At 42.1% G+C, this 21,420-nt stretch overlaps 1 protein-coding gene across 1 annotated transcript in view; it reads left to right on the forward strand.

Moving 5' to 3' along the window:
• The first annotated feature begins 19,962 nt into the window (after nucleotides 1-19,962).
• The window catches only part of LOC310874950 (SH3 and multiple ankyrin repeat domains protein 1-like), a 37,374-nt gene continuing 35,916 nt past the window's right edge, over nucleotides 19,963-21,420 (forward strand). The window contains exon 1 of the mRNA XM_083787905.1: nucleotides 19,963-20,476. Within this exon, the coding sequence (XP_083644031.1) occupies nucleotides 19,994-20,476 (483 nt within the window). The 5' untranslated portion in view covers nucleotides 19,963-19,993. The remainder of the gene's footprint in view (nucleotides 20,477-21,420) is intronic.

The raw sequence follows: 21,420 nt of genomic DNA on the forward strand, positions 1-21,420 counted from the left end.
TCAGGTGTAAAGGAACAACTTGGACACTCAGGCATGAAGGAAGCATGACTTCAAGTCCGTTGATCTTCCCCTGTCCCCCATATAATTATGGGGACTAGGTTGGCGGAGGGTGTGTAGAGCCCAGGGTCACATTAGATAATTGACACAGGGGTGAAAAATGGGTTACGAAATCGTGGTATAAAAATTATAAGTTTCTTTTAAAAGTGCATTTATATAGCGCCTTTATCCAAGGCGCTTTACAGAGATTGTGCATTACATTCACCCATTCACACACACACATTCATAGTTTCATACACCGATGGCAGCGTAAACCATGCAAAGCACCAACTAGCACATCAGGAGCAATTAGGGGTTCTGTGTCTTGCTCAAGGACACTTCGACAGTGACTCTGGGGGAGCCCGGGTTCGAGCTGGCAACCTCACGGTTGCCATCCAGCCACTCTATCCCTGAGCCACCGCCGCCCCTACTAAGAGAAGAAGCTTCCAGCAGAGGTCAGGAGGAAGTGGGGTGAAGAGGTCATAAAGATCAAATTGGTCATTGATACTTAAAAACATTTTTCCATCTGGCCTGTAACAGAGGTCAATGATTATTGGCCTGTAACATAGGTAAATCATTATTTTTCCTTTATTCTTTAGTGCACAATTTACTGGATCAATACTGAGTAGTACATAATTTAGGACAGAGAGGAAATCTCTGACGTAATCTGAGAGATATAATGCACCACAGACCTCCAGAATCTCCTCACATGCACATACAGTAGTAGCCCAGTATACTGTACAGTAGCTTTGTAGTTTGCAGCTTTCAGCGTAGCTTGTGGCTGTTGTGGCTTGTAACTGTTGCTTGTAGTGGTGAAAGGATTAGCAGTATCTTGTCGATCTCGCCGATCTCGTCAATACTCCCAGGGCCGCGACCGCAACGTGGGCGCTCCTTTCATGTCCCAAGCAATGGAATAGGGTACCTTTATGTTCACTTCATTTATAAAATAAGTCAGGAATGTTAGGATCGAATTTATTCAATTTCTCCGGGGTTATATACAGTACACTGTAAACTCTCATTATCCAATTACATTGAATTAGTTAGCTAGTATTAATAGTTTGTGCCTCAGAACATATTAAACCTCAATCAATTTTCCATTTGAAGGTCCTCCATTTTGTATCCATTTTGTCTTATATTCTCTGAGTCATCTTTATGAAACCCTTCTAGTATACAGTACATTTGTGAGACCAACCCTTTTCCTAAACAATCCTGTGTGGAAAACTTCTCAAGCACGGTTAAAGGAGGTTGTTTTGTATTTATGACACATTAATAACATTTCTGACCTGCAAGTATTTGAAGAAGTGGTTTTGTGGTATGTCATATCTCCTCCTCAGCCCCTCAAAAGACATTAGATTGCCATTTTTATATAGATCCACCACTTTCTTTAAGACTTTATTGAACTATATTTTAAATCCCAGGTCCCTTTTAGCTGGAATTAAATGTTAATTTCCCCAACTTTGTGCAAAGCAGGACAGCTCAGGGGTGTCTCCTACAAATGTATGGATTTCAAACCAAATATGTATAGTATTGATGACAAAAGGGTTAAACACACTTTTCCTTTTAACTTTAGCCGAGTATAGCAAGGAATCCAGAGACAGATCCCTTGAGGATAGGAGTTCATTTTGGACCCAGGATGGCTTAGAATCTCCAGTAAACCAAAATATTGCCATTATTCCACTTCTAAGGGTTTTTCATTTCAGGTATCACATGGATTATATTTTTCATGTTAATTAGTTTATAGCCCACAGTATCACAAAGCAGCAGCGCTTCATAACCTGAATATTAGTTTAGTTTCACTGCAGAAGAAATGTGTACAAGGGCCCAGAAGTCATTGAGTGTTTCTTGTTATTGCTGTAGGGAACGTTCATTGACGAAAACAGCAACAAGAGCCTCATAATGCAGAATTATGACTCGTACATTACTTTTGGTGTAAACAAAAAATCTGCCTACAGGCTCAAATTCTAATAACAGAGCGTGAATTATATTTTACTTTCATAGCAGATTGGTTGAACACACATATTCATATTCCAACTTGAATGCATATAGCGTCTGATATTGTGTCTGACAAATGTTAAGAATCAAGTGTTATTTCTTTGCATTTAATGGAGTAATCATCCTGCTTTTTAAACAGGCTTTTGGTGTAAAAGGGGGATGTCTAAAAATAGCACAGGGGATGTTGCTGCATTGAGGGCTCCCAGCCCTTGCTGCCAAGTATAGCCCAAGTGAAGTCCTCAGCACATGCTTCACCTGACCCATTTACACACCCAGACTGCCCACTTTGATCTGCAATACACCACCCAGCTGAGTTCATACTCCATCTCACTACAGTGTCACTTGCCGAAAAGAACAGATTTTCACTTTAACAATGTGATGTGTACTTTGCTTGAGAATATATATTGTTCCGGCAAGCTCTAAAGAAAATTAGCTATAGGTCTGGCACTTAGAGTGACTTTATGCTGCAGCCACTTTTCCAGGACAGAGGTGTTTGTGCGCTGGCTCAAAAGTCAGCAGTCCCTCGATTTTGTGTCCCAGATGTACCAGATGATGAATGGCCTATTATTCTTAAATTGGACGTGCGTATCTGTTCCTGCTGCTTGGGTACACCCCCTGTCAACGCCGTACAACGCTTGCAGACTTAAGGGCCATGTGTGTCTATGAGCTATGGTGAAAAGACCCTAGATGAGTAACTTTTTCAGCTCTGAATTATAAGTGTTATTGTCGTATGTCAAGAAATGTCATATTTTTAAGTGTAACGAAACCATGAAAGCCATGAACATGTATCACGTGAACTTTGTGAAGTAGGTGGTGTTCATTAGCCGCCGATAGAAGACCAGACATGTGGGGCTCTGGAAATGGATAAAAGGATTGGTGCAATAATTGTTACACAGTAAAATTGTCAGTGAGTATTTCACTCAGAGAATGTGTGGTCCATTTCGTCGGTACATCTCAGATTGTATACTGTTTACACAGTATACATTTCATTGGCATTCACTGATGGGTGCAGGAGCTCTTTTGATTGATTGATTGAATTATTTATTAACAGATTGGAGAATTACAGTACATTACAAGCACAACTCGGCACAACTCAGCTCTCCGCCTGCAGTGTCTAAGGCAGCATATCCAACAGCCTTTGGCGTGCCTACAGTATGGTGCACTCTATGGTGCACTGACACCACAAATATGGTTAGTTTGTTGCTATTAGGTTCTGCACTAAATGTACCACTAATTGATTTTGCACAAAGAATGAGGCAATTCTAAATAGGTGCCACGTACTGCTTATTGCATCGTTGTTCATTTTGAATGTACCAGGGACAAATTCACATGTCCTACATAGACCTCTGAATTTTGTCCCCTGTATCTACATGATACAGTTTAAAAACCCGGGAAAGCATCTGTGTCGTTTTATATTTTTACGTTGACTAAAATAGCAGATATACAAGGTCATGGTACGTAACTTCGTGCTGCGCTGTGAGCTACTACATCTGCTATTTTTGAGTGGTGCAGCCACTCCATTGCCCAGCAATGTGTGTCCCTGGCTAGGTCCCTGGCTGGCTGGGTCCGTCCGGAAATAGCATTTTTTGTCACTGTTGCGCAGCCTAACACACACACACACACACACACACACACACACACACACACACACACACACACACACACACACGTACAGTACAATTACAGTATTTTCTTGAAAGTGTGAGAACTATACTATGTCTTAGTGGTATCAAAACTCTCATATATCACACGTTTGTGAATGACGAGGGAGTACAGTATGTGGGGGGTGTGTGCTTAATTGTGCGTGTAGGTGAAGTGTCTGTGTTCATGTGTGCATAGTGCATACACCTGTCGGTGTACTCTTTATGTGACTTCACAGGTGTGTACTAGGGTACTATTTTTGTGTGTGTGTGTGTGTGTGTGTACACACGTGTGTGTGTGTGTGTGTGTGTGTGTGTGTGTGTGTGTGCATTCATGCATGTGTGGTCAAAGCATAATCCGCCTACCTGTCTGTAACCAATCCAAGGAGAGTTGTGCCCCCCTTTAAAAATATAGTAAAAGAATAAATGTGCTGCAGTGGCAATGGAGAAGATAGAACTAGAGACTAGAGATGAAAGGCGAGGAAATTGTTTACTGTCATGTAGGGCATGGGGTAATTATCCACTTAATTAATGATTAGATGCTGAACTTTTTGTTTGAATAGAGCTTTGATGCACATCAGGCTAATTGTTTGATTAAAATGTTCTTTCTTTTATTGTTGCTGGAGGGGATCATTTAAGGGATGCTAGTATTGGCATCACTGTTCTTTTATGTGTGTATAATATATGTAGATTAATCACAGCAGCAGGGATTGTCAATTAAGTGCTTAACAATTGCACTTGCATTGCGTCACATTTTCCCAAGTCGCAATCAATTTAATTTTGAAACACTTTCAACGTGGAGTCTATATTTTGGGTACGTAATTTCTTTTTTTAAATCCACAAATTGCAAAAATAGCCGACCTTACAAGCTCACAATGCGTCACACCATGGCGCATTTTTTTTTTTTTTAAGATATTTTTTTGCGGCTTACGCCTTTATTGATTTTTTAAGGGATAGAAAGTAGGCTGACAGGAAACGGGAGAGAGATGGGGGGATGACATGCGGTAAAGGCCGTGTCGGGTCCGGGAGTCGAACCCGCGGCACACCGCGACTGGATCACCAGTCCGGTGCCCAGACCGTTACGCTACGGCCTGGGCCACCATGGCGCAATTTTGACCATTTTTTTAAATAGGGCTATGGAAACCCCTATGGATAACCCCTATGGATAACCCCTTGCCTTTTGGAATTCTTTATAATCTTTTCCTGACTAATGGAGAACAGTCAGAACACATGATGTTTTTAAAGAGGGAGAGTGGGGAGGGGAGTCGTTGTCCTTTGTAGTTGTTGAGTGGCGCAACCACTGTTGGCTGTGTCTCTGGGTCCCTGGCTGGGTCTGAGCACGGAAATAACTTTTTTTCACCATCAAGTGTCACTGTTGCGCAGCCTAACACACACACACACACACACACACACACACACACACACACACACACAGGCCAGGGAGGAGGACTGTACTGTACTGTACTGTACTGTACTGTACTGTACTGTACTGTACTGTACTGTACTGTACTGTACTGTACTGTACTGTACTGTACTGTACTGTACTGTACTGTACTGTACATTTACAACATTGGCAGAACCCACTTTGTTCTTGTTTGTTCTTGTGAAAAAGAGAATGAATGGAATCAGTACTTCCAGTTCCATACTCTCAGAGCTCAGAAAAAGATGATTCACAATATTTGAACTTGCCCAAGGTTGTTCACTACAATCACTTCCATCATTAACGTCTCAATGTGACCCTCCCCTATATGCCCAGATTAACCACATTCATCTTTGTGTCCCTATTTTGGACAGGTTGTTATAGTGTGTATATATGCTTATAATAATGAATAGACCTATTTGATCCCACAGGGGAAATTCAGCTTTGCACAGCTGATTGCTGCCCAAGTGGTAGACTGCTTAATTTATAATGTGTCGTATGCCGACACATTATCTACAAGCTTACTGTATAACCCATTGCAATGCAAGATGTTGTGATTTTTGTCAAGGGTATACTATAAGTGGTTTAAACTTCTACCCTGTACTTGGTTGACTCGATTCCCAAACCCAAGTGCAATATACCAGTAAGACACCCAGAGGGTGAGGTCGCGCTGAAACTACAGGTCTGAGAATGCCCATATATGGATTTATTACATTTCTTTTTCGTTTTCGTTTGTTAATTAGTAAGGCCAGACGGGACCTCGAGTCAGCCCAGTTAGGGCCCAGGCAATAATAATAATAATAATAAAACTTTATTTGTATAGCACCTTTCATGACATGAAATGCAGCTCAAAGTGCTTTACAGAACAATGGAGAATAAAAGAAAAGCAAGGCAACGACAAAAAACAAGCAGTAATGCAATACAGTGAGGACATGAATAACAAAAAATTAAATAAAAATAAAAGATCAATTAAAAGCAATGTTGTAGAAGTGGGTCTTGAGCTGAGCTTTAAAAATGTCTACAGAGGCTGCCTGACGAAGGTACAGTGGGAGCTTGTTCCATGCCGATGGCCCGTAGAAGCAAAAAGCTGCTTCCCCGTATTTTTTAGTTGCCATTTTTTTAGGCAAAGCGAGCAGGCCAGCAGTGGAAGACCTTAGGGGGCGGTTTGGGACATATTTAGGCAGGCAGTCATGTAGGTAGGAAGGTGCGAGACCATTGAGAGCTTTATAGACAAGTAAAATAATTTTAAAATCAATCCTAAAAACAACCGGAAGCCAGTGCAGTGATGCCAAAACTGGAGTAATATGTTCTCTCATCTTAGTTCTAGTTAAAACTCTGGCTGCTGCATTTTGGACAAGTTGTAATCTGTCAGTTGTTTTCTTAGGCAGTCCTGAAAAAAAGTGCATTGCAGTAATCAAGCCGAGAAAAAACAAAGGCGTGGATTAGCGTTTTTGCATCGTCCAAGGACACATAGGCTCTGATTCGTGCAATATTTCTAAGGTGAAAAAAGGCAATCTTGGTAACATGATTAATGTGTGAATTAAAATTCAATTCAGAATCAATAATAACCCCCAGGTTCTTTACTGTACTGTTTAATATTGATTATTTCTGTTCACTAGAACCGATTATGAGAACTTCTGTCTTATCCTCATTTAGCTTGAGAAAGTTCTCACTCATCCAACATTTGATGCTAGACAGACAGGTAACCAGCGGGTCTAAAGCACAGGGATCATCTGGAGCCACAGAAAGATATAGTTGGGTATCATCAGCATAGAAATTAAAATTGACTCCGTGATTGGCAATGAGTTCGCCCAATGGCAGTATGTACAAGGAGAAAAGCAGAAGGCCAAGAATTGAGCCCTGTGGAATACCAGAACTGATGTCGTGTTTGTCTGAGTCAAACTCGGCTAGATTGACAAAGTAACTTCTATTTGATAGGTAGGAGGAAAACCAGGACAGGGCCGTACCAGACAGGCCTATCCAGTGCTCCAGACGCTGTATTAAAATTGAATGATCAATCGTGTCAAATGCAGCCGTTAGATCTAGAAGTAAGAGAACGGATACATGTTTCTTGTCAGCAGACACCCTAACATCATTCATTACTTTTACAAGTGCTGTTTCTGTACTGTGACCTTTCCTAAAGCCAGATTGGAATTTGTTGTGCACATTATTGTTCTGTAGAAACACATCCAAGGTGACGAGAGAACTCGTCGGCTGCAGAAGAGCTAAAACAAACGCTTTTTTATGGTATATTCAGTGATGTTTTTCTCTAGATCAGAGACAGTCATATTAAAACACAGCAGATAGTGGTCTGATAGCTCAGGCCTTTCAATAGTCCTTTCCACAGTGATGTTCAGCCCTCTAGAAATCACCAGGTCCAGAGTGTGCCCATGTTTATGTGTAGGCCCAACAACATGTTGGATACATTCAAAGGAGTGCAATAACTCTAAGAAACCCATAGCCATAGCATCTGTAGCATCATCCAGGTGAAGATTAAGATCACCTGAGATAAGAGTTCTGTCATAGTTAGTGGAGCAGATAGATAAAAGTTCTGATATTTCTGTTAGAAATATTGCTTTACTGCATTTTGGCGGGCGATATATGCTAATCATTGGCATAGAGGCTTGACCATGTAGTATAGTGGCCTGGTATTCAAAGGATGTAAAGCTGCCAAGGGTCAGAGCCTTGAATTTTAACGTGTCTGAAAAAATAATTGCCAGTCCACCTCCTTTCTTAGCCTCGCGAACAGAGTGAATGAAACTGTAGTTTGCGGGACAGGCTGGCGCTAGGAGAACAGCTCCATCTGAGCCAAGCCATGTCTCTGTTAGAAAGATTATATCTAGCTTCTCTTTACAGATTATATCATTTACGTGATGTTAAACAAGGCAAGGTTAAGCTTGTTATCACATTTTCGGGGGCTATGATGCCTGTGAGGTACAGTAACCAAACAGCATTCTCTCTCCAGACCACTCCTTGTGTTGGACACTCTATTTGAAATAACAGTAGAAATGTTGTGGACCTCAACCTGTGCAGTGATTGAAACACCAGGCTTTCTAGAAGCATGGGGTCCATACATGTTTGTTGCTGCGCATAATGGACCATGTTCATATCAGTTATCAAATGTATTTTCTAGGCTATCTGGAGCTGGGCTTGACGGGTGCATCCCTCCATTCCGACATGTTGCCATTCCGATATCCCCCCATTCCGACACATTTTAGTCCCACCATTCCGACAGTCCACAAATCTTAAATGTATTTTCAAGGCAATTTTTTAAGGGGTGTGTAGCAACTTATAATGTAATAATCAGCTCATAATGTAATTAAAAGACGAGCACATAACTTAATAGATTTTTCTATAATGTAATAATGTGTTACATTAAGAACCTCCACATACGCGACTCATACTGTAATAAAACTTCATAATGCAATGATGTCTTTATAATATATGAGCTGATTATTACATTATGAGTTTTTATTACATTTTAGTCATATTATTGACCATGATACTGACATGACACTGACACTGACCATGACACTGACATGATACTGACCATGACACTGACATGACACTGACATGATACTGACCATGATACTGACATGACACTGACCATGACAATGACATGATACTGACCATGACACTGACATGATACTGACCATGACACTGACATGATACTGACCATGATACTGACATGACACTGACCATGACACTGACCATGACACTGACATGACACTGACCATGACACTGACATGATACTGACCATGACACTGACATGACACTGACATGATACTGACCATGACACTGACCATGACACTGACATGACACTGACCATTACACTGACATGATACTGACCATGACACTGACATGATACTGACCATGATACTGACATGACACTGACCATGACACTGACATGATACTGACCATGACAGTGACCATGACACTGACATGATACTGACCATGACACTGACATGATACTGACCATGACACTGACATGATACTGACCATGACACTGACATTATACTGACCATGACACTGACCATGACACTGACATGATACTGACCATGACACTGACATGATACTGACATGATACTGACCATGACACTGACCATGACACTGACATGATACTGACCATGACACTGACATGATACTGACCATGACACTGACCATGACACTGACATGATACTGACCATGATACTGACCATGATACTGACATGATACTGACCATGACACTGACCATGACACTGACATGATACTGACCATGACACTGACATTATACTGACCATGACACTGACCATGACACTGACATGATACTGACCATGATACTGACATGATACTGGCATGGATGGAACTAGTAACTAGGTCCCGTTTTGTTATAATAATACTCAGTTGAAGGCATATTTCTGCTGGCATGTGACTTTCTTTCTGCTGGCATGTGACTTTCTTTCTGGGACACACTGTATAGGCCTATCATCTTCAGAAATAATCAAATATAATTCAGAGTTAAATTAATAATTCAATTGAGTAATTCATGCTATTACATTCGATAATATTCAAGCAGGATAAACCATTTGTACTATAATCAATAAACCATAAATAAATAATAATAAATAAATATAAATAATAATATTTATATTAATATAAATAATAATAAATAAAATAATAATAATAATAAAGAAATATAAATAATAATAATAATAAATAAATAAAATAAATATAAATAATATAAATAATATTTATATTAATATAAATAATAATAAATAAATAGTTGTAAACCATTTGTACTATAATCAATAAACCATAAATAAGTAAATAATAAATACATAAATACATAAATAATAATATTTAAATTAATATAAATAATAATAAATAAATAGTTGTAAACCATTTGTACTATAATCAATAAACCATAAATAAGTAAAAATAAATAAATAAATAAATAAATAAATAAATAAATAAATAAATAAATAGTTGTGAAAGTGATCTGTCGGAATGGTGGGACTTTTTCTGCCGCGGGTCCCTGTCGGAATGGTGGGACTTTTTTCTGTCGGAATGGTGGGATGTTTACAAATATGGAGCATACCACCATTCCGACAATTAGAAGTCAATGTCGGAGTGGCAGCATGTCGGAATGGAGAGTGAACACCGGGCTTGACATATGGGACGCCGTCAGTTGGTGACATCGTCTGGTAAGGGGGGTCGACTTTATTCCAATGTTTATCAGGTCCACCATGCCCGGGGTGAAAGAGAGGAGATGTATTGGTGAGGGAGTTAGAAATTCTTCATCAACGTCTTCATCATCGTCTTCATCATCGTCATTGAAGGACAATCTTTCAATCGACTGTCGAAATTCTTCCAATCGACTGTCATTGAGGGACCTCTCGGCGGCCTCAGTAACTTCTTCCAATCGACTGTCATTGAGGGACCTCTCGGCGGCCTCAGTATCTTGTGGTTTTTTCTCCACCAGGGGACGCTGTGACTTCATGCTCTGAGATTTCTTCTCCACCCGGGGACGCTGTGGCTTCATGCTCTGTGACCTTTTCTCCACCAGGGGACGCTGTGACTTCATGATCTCGGCGGCCTCAGTATCTTCTCCACCAGGGGACGCTGTGACTTCATGCTCTGTGATTTCTTCTCCACCAGGGGACGCTGTGGCTTCATGCTCTGTGGTTTTTTCTCCACCAGGGGACGCTGTGACTTCATGCTCTGAGATTTCTTCTCCACCAGGGGACGCTGTGGCTTCATGCTCTGTGGTTTTTTCTCCACCAGGGGACGCTGTGACTTCATGCTCTTGAGATTTCTTCTCCACCAGGGGACGCTGTGGCTTCATGCTCTGTGATCTTTTCTCCACCAGGGGACGCTGTGACTTCATGCTCTGAGATTTTTTCTCCACCAGGGGGCACTGTGACTTCACACTCTGTGAGTTTTCTTCCGCCAGGGGGCACTGTGACTTCACGCTCTGTGAGTTTTTCTCCACCAGGAGGCGCTGTGTCTCCACCAGGGGGAGTTGTGGGTTCACCATCTGTGACATTCCCTGTTTTTGGCTGCTTGGCGATCATTGCCACCATATTATCTGTTTTGGCTAGGGCGCTATCTCTTGATTCTGCTCTGTCCTTGGAATTTATGTTGTGGGGCAACACGTTTCTGGCCAGTTTGGAGAGTTGACAGGGATGATTCATGTTATGAAATATGTTGGTGAAGAATAATTTAACACCCAACTTGTTTAGGTGTGTTGCGTCTACAAAAAGATGCCTTCTGTCCCAGAAAAAAAATGAAATAGTCAATAAAATTGAATGATTTTTGCCCGGGCGATTCTTCTGTGCATGCCGTTGAGAGCCATTCATTGAATGCAAACAATCTGCTAAAACGCTCACTCCCTGTCATCGGAGGAAGTGGGCCACTTATCCAAATGTCAACATCAACAAGTGAGCTCAGGGTGGACAGTAGGGCTTTGAAATCCTTTTTTACGATTTCTGATTCTCGTTTTTCCGCATCACGTGTAACGATGTGCAGTATCAGCGTTTTTACCATGGGGTGTGCATCAACAATCTCTTCAATTCTGTCATCCATATCAGAGACAGTGTCATTGGGAAAGCATATTACTTTAGCTTTTCTCTTTTTGTTGCTTTTAACATATTTTACAGCCTGATCGCCGACAATCAGACATTCAATCATTTGCTCTCCATTAGCTACCCTGCTCGGAGTGGCGTTAACACGGTTATCTGATGGGCCACTAGACTCAGCAGCATTCAGCAGTGGGTTAAATCTATTAGTCAACCGCATATTCTCCCTTTGGGGAGGTGTGAATTTTGATTTGCCTTTTACACATTTCCACTGCGGGGGGGGGGGGGGGGGGGGGGGTGGTTTTGGGTCGGGCTGGGAGCGTAGGCCAGCTGGTCTTATCAGGGCTCCGAGTCCTCCCACTTAGCCGTCCTTTCATGTTATCTCTGTTAGTAATCACTGTGGAGATAGTTGATATTATAGCGGGCGGTGAGATTCTCACCGCCCGCCCGCTACTCACAGTTTTTCGACCTTTCATGTCCTTTGGCCTTGCGCAGAGAGTACTCCAGACGAATTAGTTATTCTGCGTGTGATTTTCTTTCCCATGTTTTACTCCCAAATTCACTCTTAAGAGGTGTAATTCCGTTTCCAGCAAAGCAATCTTTTGAAGCAGCTTCTGAAAGTCCTCTGAGGAGATTGTTGGGGGCATGGCTGGCTATTTGCCAAGTATCCAGAGCTAGTTAGCTATATAGCTAGCTATGTGCCACGTACCCAGTCACAGAAGGTAAAAAAAGGGTATTTTGAAGTAGGCAAAAACTTCTATCTAAAGAACAAAAACAGTCCCATCGGTTTACAAGTATCTAGGATCCACTTGTAGAGATAAAAAAAATAAAAAAAAAATAAAGCATGGATATCAGTTGAGGAATGCAAGCATAGGCGAGAGCGGCGAAGCGAAGCGTCCTCACTGTACGAGGAGCAGGAGGATTATTATTAGGTAGGGCCGGGTCTTAATTTTTGGGCCTGTTTTCGCTCGCTGTCGGGCGCGGCTGCGCTAATAACTTTGGGGCTGGCCCATTTAGAGTTTGAATGGACACGTATCCGTCAAAAGGGAGACATCAAAAAGGAAGGAGGGGTGGGGACGGATCAATGTCGGAATAGGTCAGCTCCATATGGAGATCTAAGGGTTTGAGGTTTGAGGCCAGATGTAGAGTTGCTGGCCGGCGCAGATCTAGGTGATGAGCCAGTCTTCTCCATATATGGCTATCCAGGGTTTGATGAGGTCAGTGTCGTGATCTTCAGATGGCCATATATGGAGCGTGTCACAAGGCGTGATGGACTGACTGCCATATATGGAGGCGTGACGGATGGACGGACTGACTGACGGGTTTTCAGGTTTTCGTAATAATCTGCAACCTAGTGTCGCAACTAGGCCACCATACTGTTTTCGCTCTACTCACTAAACGTCTTCACTAAAAACTGCTGATCTCCAAGCTTTTAGAACTGTTCTTTTAGCCACATTTTAGCCCCAGTATAGGGATGCTATTGTGGATGTGGATAAACAATTAATTCATTGACGCTGTAATAGGGTTTTGGTATTCTTGAATGTTGCCTGTCACATCCAACAATGATGGCCTGGAAATGTGGCTGAAGGATGGAGACCCAGTGGAAGGGAAGGAAATATGGAGGACAGTACTTGGCCGCTCCACTTTCACGGGGACGTAGAAGTGGGACAATCTGTTCCTTGGATGATCTCCAATTCTACTTTCTGGGGACTGATACACTGAAAATATATCTATACACATGCTCTGTCCTACATAGAGAGAGGGATGGAGAGATAGAGAGAGAGAGGAGCGAGAGAGGCAGAGGGAGAAGGCGTAAGCCCTTTAAAATGCACCCTGCTGTGTCCGTGTTCATGAATGTTTCTGTGAGATTGGGCAGGCACTTTTTAGACTGTGAATGAAAGATCCAGCCTTTAGATCTGAGCCTGTTATTGACTGACTGACTAACTGACTGACTGGTCTATTGCATGCACAGTATGTGTGGAAAATACGGAATTCAGTTTCAGTTTCAAATGCTCTGCTAATTAGTGGACAATATTAAAATGAAAATGCAACTTTGAAAATTCAAATGAAATAAGATAAATGCTATTGCATTTTAGATTATTTTGTTTCTCAAGAAATGCGTTAATGACCTGCAAATGAAAAAGCATTCATCTTATTTCAATTACTTTTCGTAATTACCATTTAATTTGAATTTTGGCAGCTTTATGCGTCCATAGATGTGTTCACCTATTAACCACCAGAGACAGACCCTGACTCTCTGCTTTTCTCCTACCCACCTGTGAGCTCTCCTGTTGAGCTCCTAGAGCTCATACTGGACTACAACTCACCTACAACTCACCTATAAGTATGAGTTGTGCTCGTGGCTTCTATAGACCAAAGGTTCTCAACCTTTTCCATGATAAGGCCAACTTATTCTTCATTAGCACATGTCAGATAATTTCTCATTTAACATTTATTAGTGCCACAATGCAGTGCTTTAATCAATTCATTCAACTTTAAACCTAACTTTAATGATTAAAGTGGTAATCTTTTTAAGCTGGCTTAAATTGAATCACTGGTGCTTCGTTTGTAAATGGCACTTTAAATGGCACTTAAGGGTTTCATTTCAATGCCTAATTTGGAAGCATCAAAACTCAACCCACGTGACTGGGCTTTTGGTTCAGTGTCATCACCTCAGGTAAAGCCATATTTAATTAATTCTGGACTATAGAGAACAGCTTTGCTGTTTGTTTTTCATTTGAGCTACCTGTTGTATTCTGCCACAATCCACATGCACACATACACCTGCAGAGTGCCTGCATTCTGACTTACTGAGACAATTACTCCTTTGATATACAGTACCTGATTATTTTACATTACACTTGAACATCTATTTTATATTAAGTTGATCATTTTTCGTTGATAATCCCTGCTCTAGTCCAAAGACTACTCGATGTAGTTAAAATGTGAGAAAATGTCTTGCCTATGCATTGTAATTTGCAAGCTTCTGTGGTAAGTGGATGAACAGGAACAGACATATCAGGATGTAGCTCCCCTCACAGGCTCACACTGACTTAATATTGAGAAATAATATATCATTTTATATAAAATACAGAAAAGTGTCCAGAACAGCCCAAAGTCAACGTGACTTTGCGTTTCTTGGCTGAATAACTAGCTCAAGATTGTGTGTTCAATCACGACGAGGTCAAAACGACAGATGGCGACATGGCTGGCTGACCAGTGGTGTCACTAACTTCATCAATCAATGACATTCAGCTTGTCATGTTATCCCCATAGAGGTTTGGTCGTGCCAGTTTAATAGATCACCCAGGCTGACTGAAACCAAGGGTTGCATACAATATGTATTCAACCATGACCATGCAAGTAGTATACTGTAAGCCCTGGCGTTCTGTATGCTCGATTGATTTCTGAACATAGCCCTGACGGAAACTGCGGACTGGGTCTGCATGAGTTCATCCTTCATAAAAGGATATCTGCATATCTATAGCATAGACTGTAAACAGTTGTGAAGTGCCTGCAAGTAGTGCTTGCTCAGTGTGTGTGTCTCTCTCTCTCTCTCTCTCTCTCTCTCTCTCTCTCTCTCCCCCTCCCCCTCCCTCACCCATGCACAAACTCAATTACTCTCACACACACACACACACACACACACACACACACACACACACACACACACACACACACATGCAATCACTCACTCTCTCAGCCTGCTGTCCAGAGGCAATACGCAATTACAACTATCCAATCAGATTACAATAATTGTTTTAGGATTGCTTGAGATTTAATACATGGGGTGGGGGCAGGGTTAAGGTTTGGTGATATATGATTCTGATTCTGGGTAGGATTCTGGTTCATAGGACCAAATGCAAGTGAAATACTCACACTCTTTAGAGGACAGTCCAGGCCGAAAGGCAAAGATAGACAGAGCCGTGAGGTGTCAGTAGCACTATCTTGTGATCTCTCCATCCATCCATATTTTCATCCCAGATGCAGAGGGAGGATATCCATCTCTGTCATCATTATCAACATTAATCAGCGCCTAGTCCTCATCTCACTTTCAGTTCACTTCCTTCTGTGCTGCGTCTGTACCCACCACAGAGAGACAGACAGACAGACTGACTGACTGATAGCTATAAACCAATAATAACGAAAGTTATATTCTTTATATACACAGTTTTATTTCATGATTAAAACCAACAAACAGCAGTGTAGCTGCTCTTTAAAGAATCCCTTTGCCTTTGTACAATTTTTTACAGTTTGTAAAGACACTCCTTTCATTTGTGATCATTGTAGCAGCACGGGGACGGGATTAAATCATGCATTCTCACAGACTGGAGGGGAATTGCAGAAAGCAGAAATGATAGGAACTACCTTGCTGTACGGAAACATGCATTCACTGTTAGTTATGCTGTCTGTGTGCTATAGACGCCCAATTCCATATCCTCCCTGTAGCGTCTACACTCCACAGGGCTTCTGATGATCGGGCGTCAAGCTGCAGTACCTACAGTAGCAGAAACTGTCAAATGCCTGGGATTTTTCCACGAGCAAAGCAGCTTCTGAAATGTTCAAATGCCAACCGCACCATTATTTTCCATTGCACGTGACTTACAGTATATGGTCTGTGGAGTTGCTCTGGAGGAGGAATTCTTATATACTGTGCCACCAAAAATGAGACATTTACATGTCAGACAATGCTAGTGTATGAAATCGCCACAGCTTACATTACATTACTGTAGCTGGTTGAATGGGCAGTCTCTTTCATGTAGCCTATCTCTTTCAGAAGAATGGCAGGGAAGAATACATTTTATATCCTGTAGATTTCTAGTGTTTTAGAATAGTCCAAGTGGGCTGCAGATTTGGTCATTTTTAACGAGGGTTTACTGTATGTTACTCCATCTTTGGTGTTTGGCTACTCTTTTAATCTCGTCTTGTTTTGTCTTTAGGTTACTTCCTCCGTCGGCTCATTTATCTAGTCACTCTCGTTACAGCTCCACCAAGGCAATTGCTCTCTCATTCCCTTTCCCTGTCTTAATGTGATTACACTGCTTTATGCAAAATATAACACCCTCTCTACTCTCTCTCTCTCATGTGTTCCCCCCTTCCCAATTAATTAGACCCTGCCTCTCCTCTGCCCGACCCCCACAGTTTCTTATCGTTCCCAATGCAGACTCAACGTTCTTTAATATTTAATGACACTTTGTTCATATATCAACCTGCTTGGGCAACCTGAATGATAGTGTTAATCTCCTGAAGACTTGTGAAACTTAACACACAGCAGTCTGTCAACTTTTGTCTACCGGGCTAAATGTGATGCGTGTGAATTTATTTACAGCTTCAGTCTGAGCTTCAGTCGCCAGTAATGTTGGTGTAAGTAAGTCTTACACCAACATGGGTCTCCTTCTCCCACAAATAGGGCTTACGTTTCCTCTTGACTGTTCATAATTTCCAGACACTGACGTACTTTCGTCAGACGTGGTGGATTGGCTCACTCTGTCACTCTCCGAGCTCCCAGGGGTCTGTCCTTCAATCGTGACACGGTCAATTCCTACAGCTATAGCATCTCTGCTGTCATCCAAACTGCTCAAGTGGCACACTTCCTTAAACGCGTTCAGACATGACATGGACATGTTCAGACTAGGCACTATATTGATTTGCCGGTATCCAACCTGCCATTCAACTAATTATCTGGGTTGAAACCTGACCTTCAAGGCTCTGTATGTCAGTATAACCTCAATCTGGGAACCCATCGGCAAAACAAGAAAAAATCACACCCGTATGAAATGAGGGGCGCTTTGTGTTGCCACAAATTTATGTCATATTTGGCGGACATTTTACCTAATTTCTCCTTTCATTGTCAATGGCAAATATTGAGACATGTGGGGAAAAGCTATATATAGGGGCCCCTCAGAAACAGAAAACAATTTTCTGTGTGATATGTTTAATTGCAAAATTTTCAACCATACAGTGGGTCGCATTTACTATGAAAACCTGCATCTCCCGTCCGTCAGTTTGTTAGTTAATCACCCATGCCTCCATATATGGTCACGCCTCGTGACATCACACCTGAATATATGGTCACGCCTCATGACATCACGCCTCCATATATATAAAAGGGACACAGACAGACAGACAGACAGACAGACAGACAGACAGACGGGTACAAGGTGTACTCTGACACTGGTACAACAGGTATTGCATAATAGGGTGGTGCATGCATTTTCAACTATTTATTACACTGATAGTAATCAAACTCAATTTCAGTGTTGAGTAATACAATATCATATAAAAAATCACACCAGTGTGAACCAAGTGGTGCAACTCCCATCAATTGGTTCTCTGTATCGTTCCAATTTGTATCATTCCAATTTCTTCTCTGTATCGTTTCAATTTCTTCTCTGTATCGTTTGCGTCCAGCAGGTGGCAGCCATGTCACATACTTCTCTCGTTCCAATTTCACGCATGCGCACACCACTCGTGCTCACAGACACAGGGGTACACACAAACAGGCACACGGACATTGTAAGCTGGATGTAGAAGTGGTTGCACCACTTAAAAAAGAAAACATCACAATACATCAGAAGAGCAATAAAAGGTATATGTGAATTGCATATGTTACAAAAAAAAAGCTGAGCTAAATCCCTGAGTAGTCCGGTGGCCAATGGGCACCAGTCTAGTACAGTATAATGTACTGTATACTATACGTACAGTACATAACATAATTCTGTATTTAAAATATACTGTAAGTTTCAATCAATACATTTTATAGTTACTCACTGGACCTCACTTCATACAAGTGTGATGTTTTATTTTTTTACTAGATATAATTAGCGGTAGGCCTACAATACTGTATGATATATAAAAAAAAGTAAAGATAAACAAAACGCTACATAATGATAGTGAGACACAACATACAATAAAAAGGCAAAAAGAAATAGTACGCTATTTAATATGTTTTTGTAAGAAAACTGCAGTGCAGAGAGTGCTGCTGAGAGAATTCTTCCTTTTTACAGAACAGTGGGAAATTAGATTTTCTCTTTACAATATGGTTAAAGAAGGCATTCCATATCCATACTTCATAAGCAGTCTTTGTGGCGCCCCTTTTTATTTTATTTCCTCTAACATGAGGAAGTACAGCGTATCTTTGATCCAGTGAGTGGAAAGAAAAGTGAAAAAAGTCCGATTGACATACAAGATCTCTGTAGGGAAGTAGGAAAAACACCTGTCTGTTTTCTGTCTCCATCAAGGTGACTTTTGACAGTGGCCCCAATTTGCAGAGGGCTGTAATGGCACCTTGTTGGTTGTTGCACCAAACTATCTACTACAACCTGAACTAGGACGTAACATAGAGTATACATACAGTATACAGATGCACCAACCTGTCGAAATTTAACTCAACTAGAACATAACATACAGTACAGCGGCACAGGCACCAACCAGTTGAATTTGCAGCAGAATAAAGCGATGAATACATTTTGAACGGCTCATACTGCAAGTCATTAGTCCAGGGTCGTCTCTTAGAAACTGTAGTTGTGTTTTGTTAATTCAATAGTAGTAATATTCCTGACCACTCGGGACATTCCGTTACATATCGCTCTCACCAGCAATGAATCTGTGATGCAAATTCATGGGATGTATATATAGCTATTCCCGCATGCATTCCCAGCAGCCAAATGGAAATATGTGGACCAGCTTTGCCTCTGGCTAGTGCTTCTATTATTGGACTTGTCTTTCTACTCAAATGCCTCGAATGGCACCCTCGACATCGATTAGTACTACAGTGCACGTGCACACACCGTACACCTGCACGCACGCACACGCCTATACGCACGCGCACACACACATGCACGCGCACACACACACACACACACACACACACGCGCACACACGCACACACACACACACACTTGCACACACACACACACACACACACACACACACACACACACACACACACACACACACACACACACACACACACACACACACACACACACACACACACACACACACACAACAAACAAACAAACAAACAAACAAACAAACAAACAAACAAACAAACACACACACACTGTGCAGTCTGAGCACACGAGAGAGTGAGGTCCTGTTGGCTGTGTAAGTTCTTGCAGTGCAGAGTGAGATGTTGAGCATTGGTACTCCACTACTCCTTGATTAAAGTGCTACAGACTAACCTCTGAGCAGAGTTTCACTCTTGCTTCATTGCTTCTGCCTTCGTCCACAGCATGTTTCAAAGGAGGAAGCCATGGGAGCCACATGGGGCGGCCATGACGCCACGTCGCCATGACAGCAGTGTCCCTCTGCGCTCTCTGCAGTGACCCCCCGCTCAGCCAAGGATGCTGGGAAATAACAAGCACTTTTATAATGGACAGGATGACAAGGACGGGGATGAGGAGGAGGAGGAAGACGAGCAGAGGGAAGGTGGATGCTTCAACGAGAACGGAGGGCTGGAGGAACTGGGGGAGTTGGAGTTGAGGACCAGGCGACAATCGTGGGAGGGGAAAGGCAGCGATGGGGGCAAGCCGGCGGCCATTGTTGTCGGGAGGCAGAGGGCAGAGCGGCAACTGAGGTCGGCCAACCCGGGGAACAGGGGTAACTCCAATCAAGTCCCCACTCACCATCAGCCAATGAATAAGCAGCATCATCATCATCATAAAGTTATCTCAACCAATCAGCAGCTCCATCACCCCGGAACAACCAATGCATTGCAGAAGAGGCGGGCTCATATGGAGCGCAGCATGACCACAGTAGCGCCATTGGAAGACACTCACCTGACTATGATGGTGTTCCGCATTGGAATCCCAGACATCAAACAAACGGTAGGTGCATTGTGTTGTGACTGGGATTGCTACTGCAGGGCCTGCTACAATATGCATGACTATGTAAGCACTGGTCCCTTCAAGGACAGGTTCATTAAGCACATTGCCTGTTGTTATTTTCATATTATAATTCCTCCAGTGCCAGTGATTCCCATATGGAAAGTCTCTGTTTAAGTGTTTGTAATAAAATTTCAAGTGCAGACCCAGCTACAAAACAGTGCCCCTTGGATCCAGGATTAATCACTTACTCTAGGTCTAGGACACTTCAGCAGGGCAGACATGCGGAACTTCAATCTGGGACTACCCATTGTGGTGGTTGTACCCAGAGTATCTAACATCTGCTGTATGTAAAAGAGTAGAGTTTTCAAATGCAACCTCATTAAAAGTATAACTGTCACTGGGCCCACTTGTAATAATTATAATTACCATTTTTATGACTGAGGCTGGCACCCATATACTGTACAGTCAAGTACTCTCTGTATTGGGGTGGAGGAAAGTGAGAATTGGCCGGGCCCAACTTAGAGTATATATGAATAGAGACGGTGGCAGCGGTGGCCGAACGGATTGCGGAGCGGTCTTGATACCGGAAGGTCGCCGGTTCGAATCAGCGGTCCGACACGTTAAAAATGACCACCGCTGAAGTGCCCTTGGACAAGGCATTGAACCACTACCATGAAATGTTCTATGAAATAAGCAGGGCCTGGCTGTAAACAAGTATCTGATGCTTAGTCAGTTACCCTGGGTAAACATAGTACCTTTCCTTTCCTTACCCGGAGGAAACCCTGAGGAGAAATTGACATAGTGGCCGAATTTGGTATTGCAGCGTGGGCCCAAACACTTGAACGCGCTGGTCCGTTGACTATCATTGTTCACGATGATACGTGAACGCTGTTTCATACGTGAACGCACGTGAACGCGTGCAATGATAGTCAACGGCAGCGCGT

This window comes from Protomyctophum parallelum, assembly GCF_964188405.1.
Source record: "Protomyctophum parallelum genome assembly, chromosome: 17".
Classification (NCBI taxonomy): domain Eukaryota; kingdom Metazoa; phylum Chordata; class Actinopteri; order Myctophiformes; family Myctophidae; genus Protomyctophum; species Protomyctophum parallelum.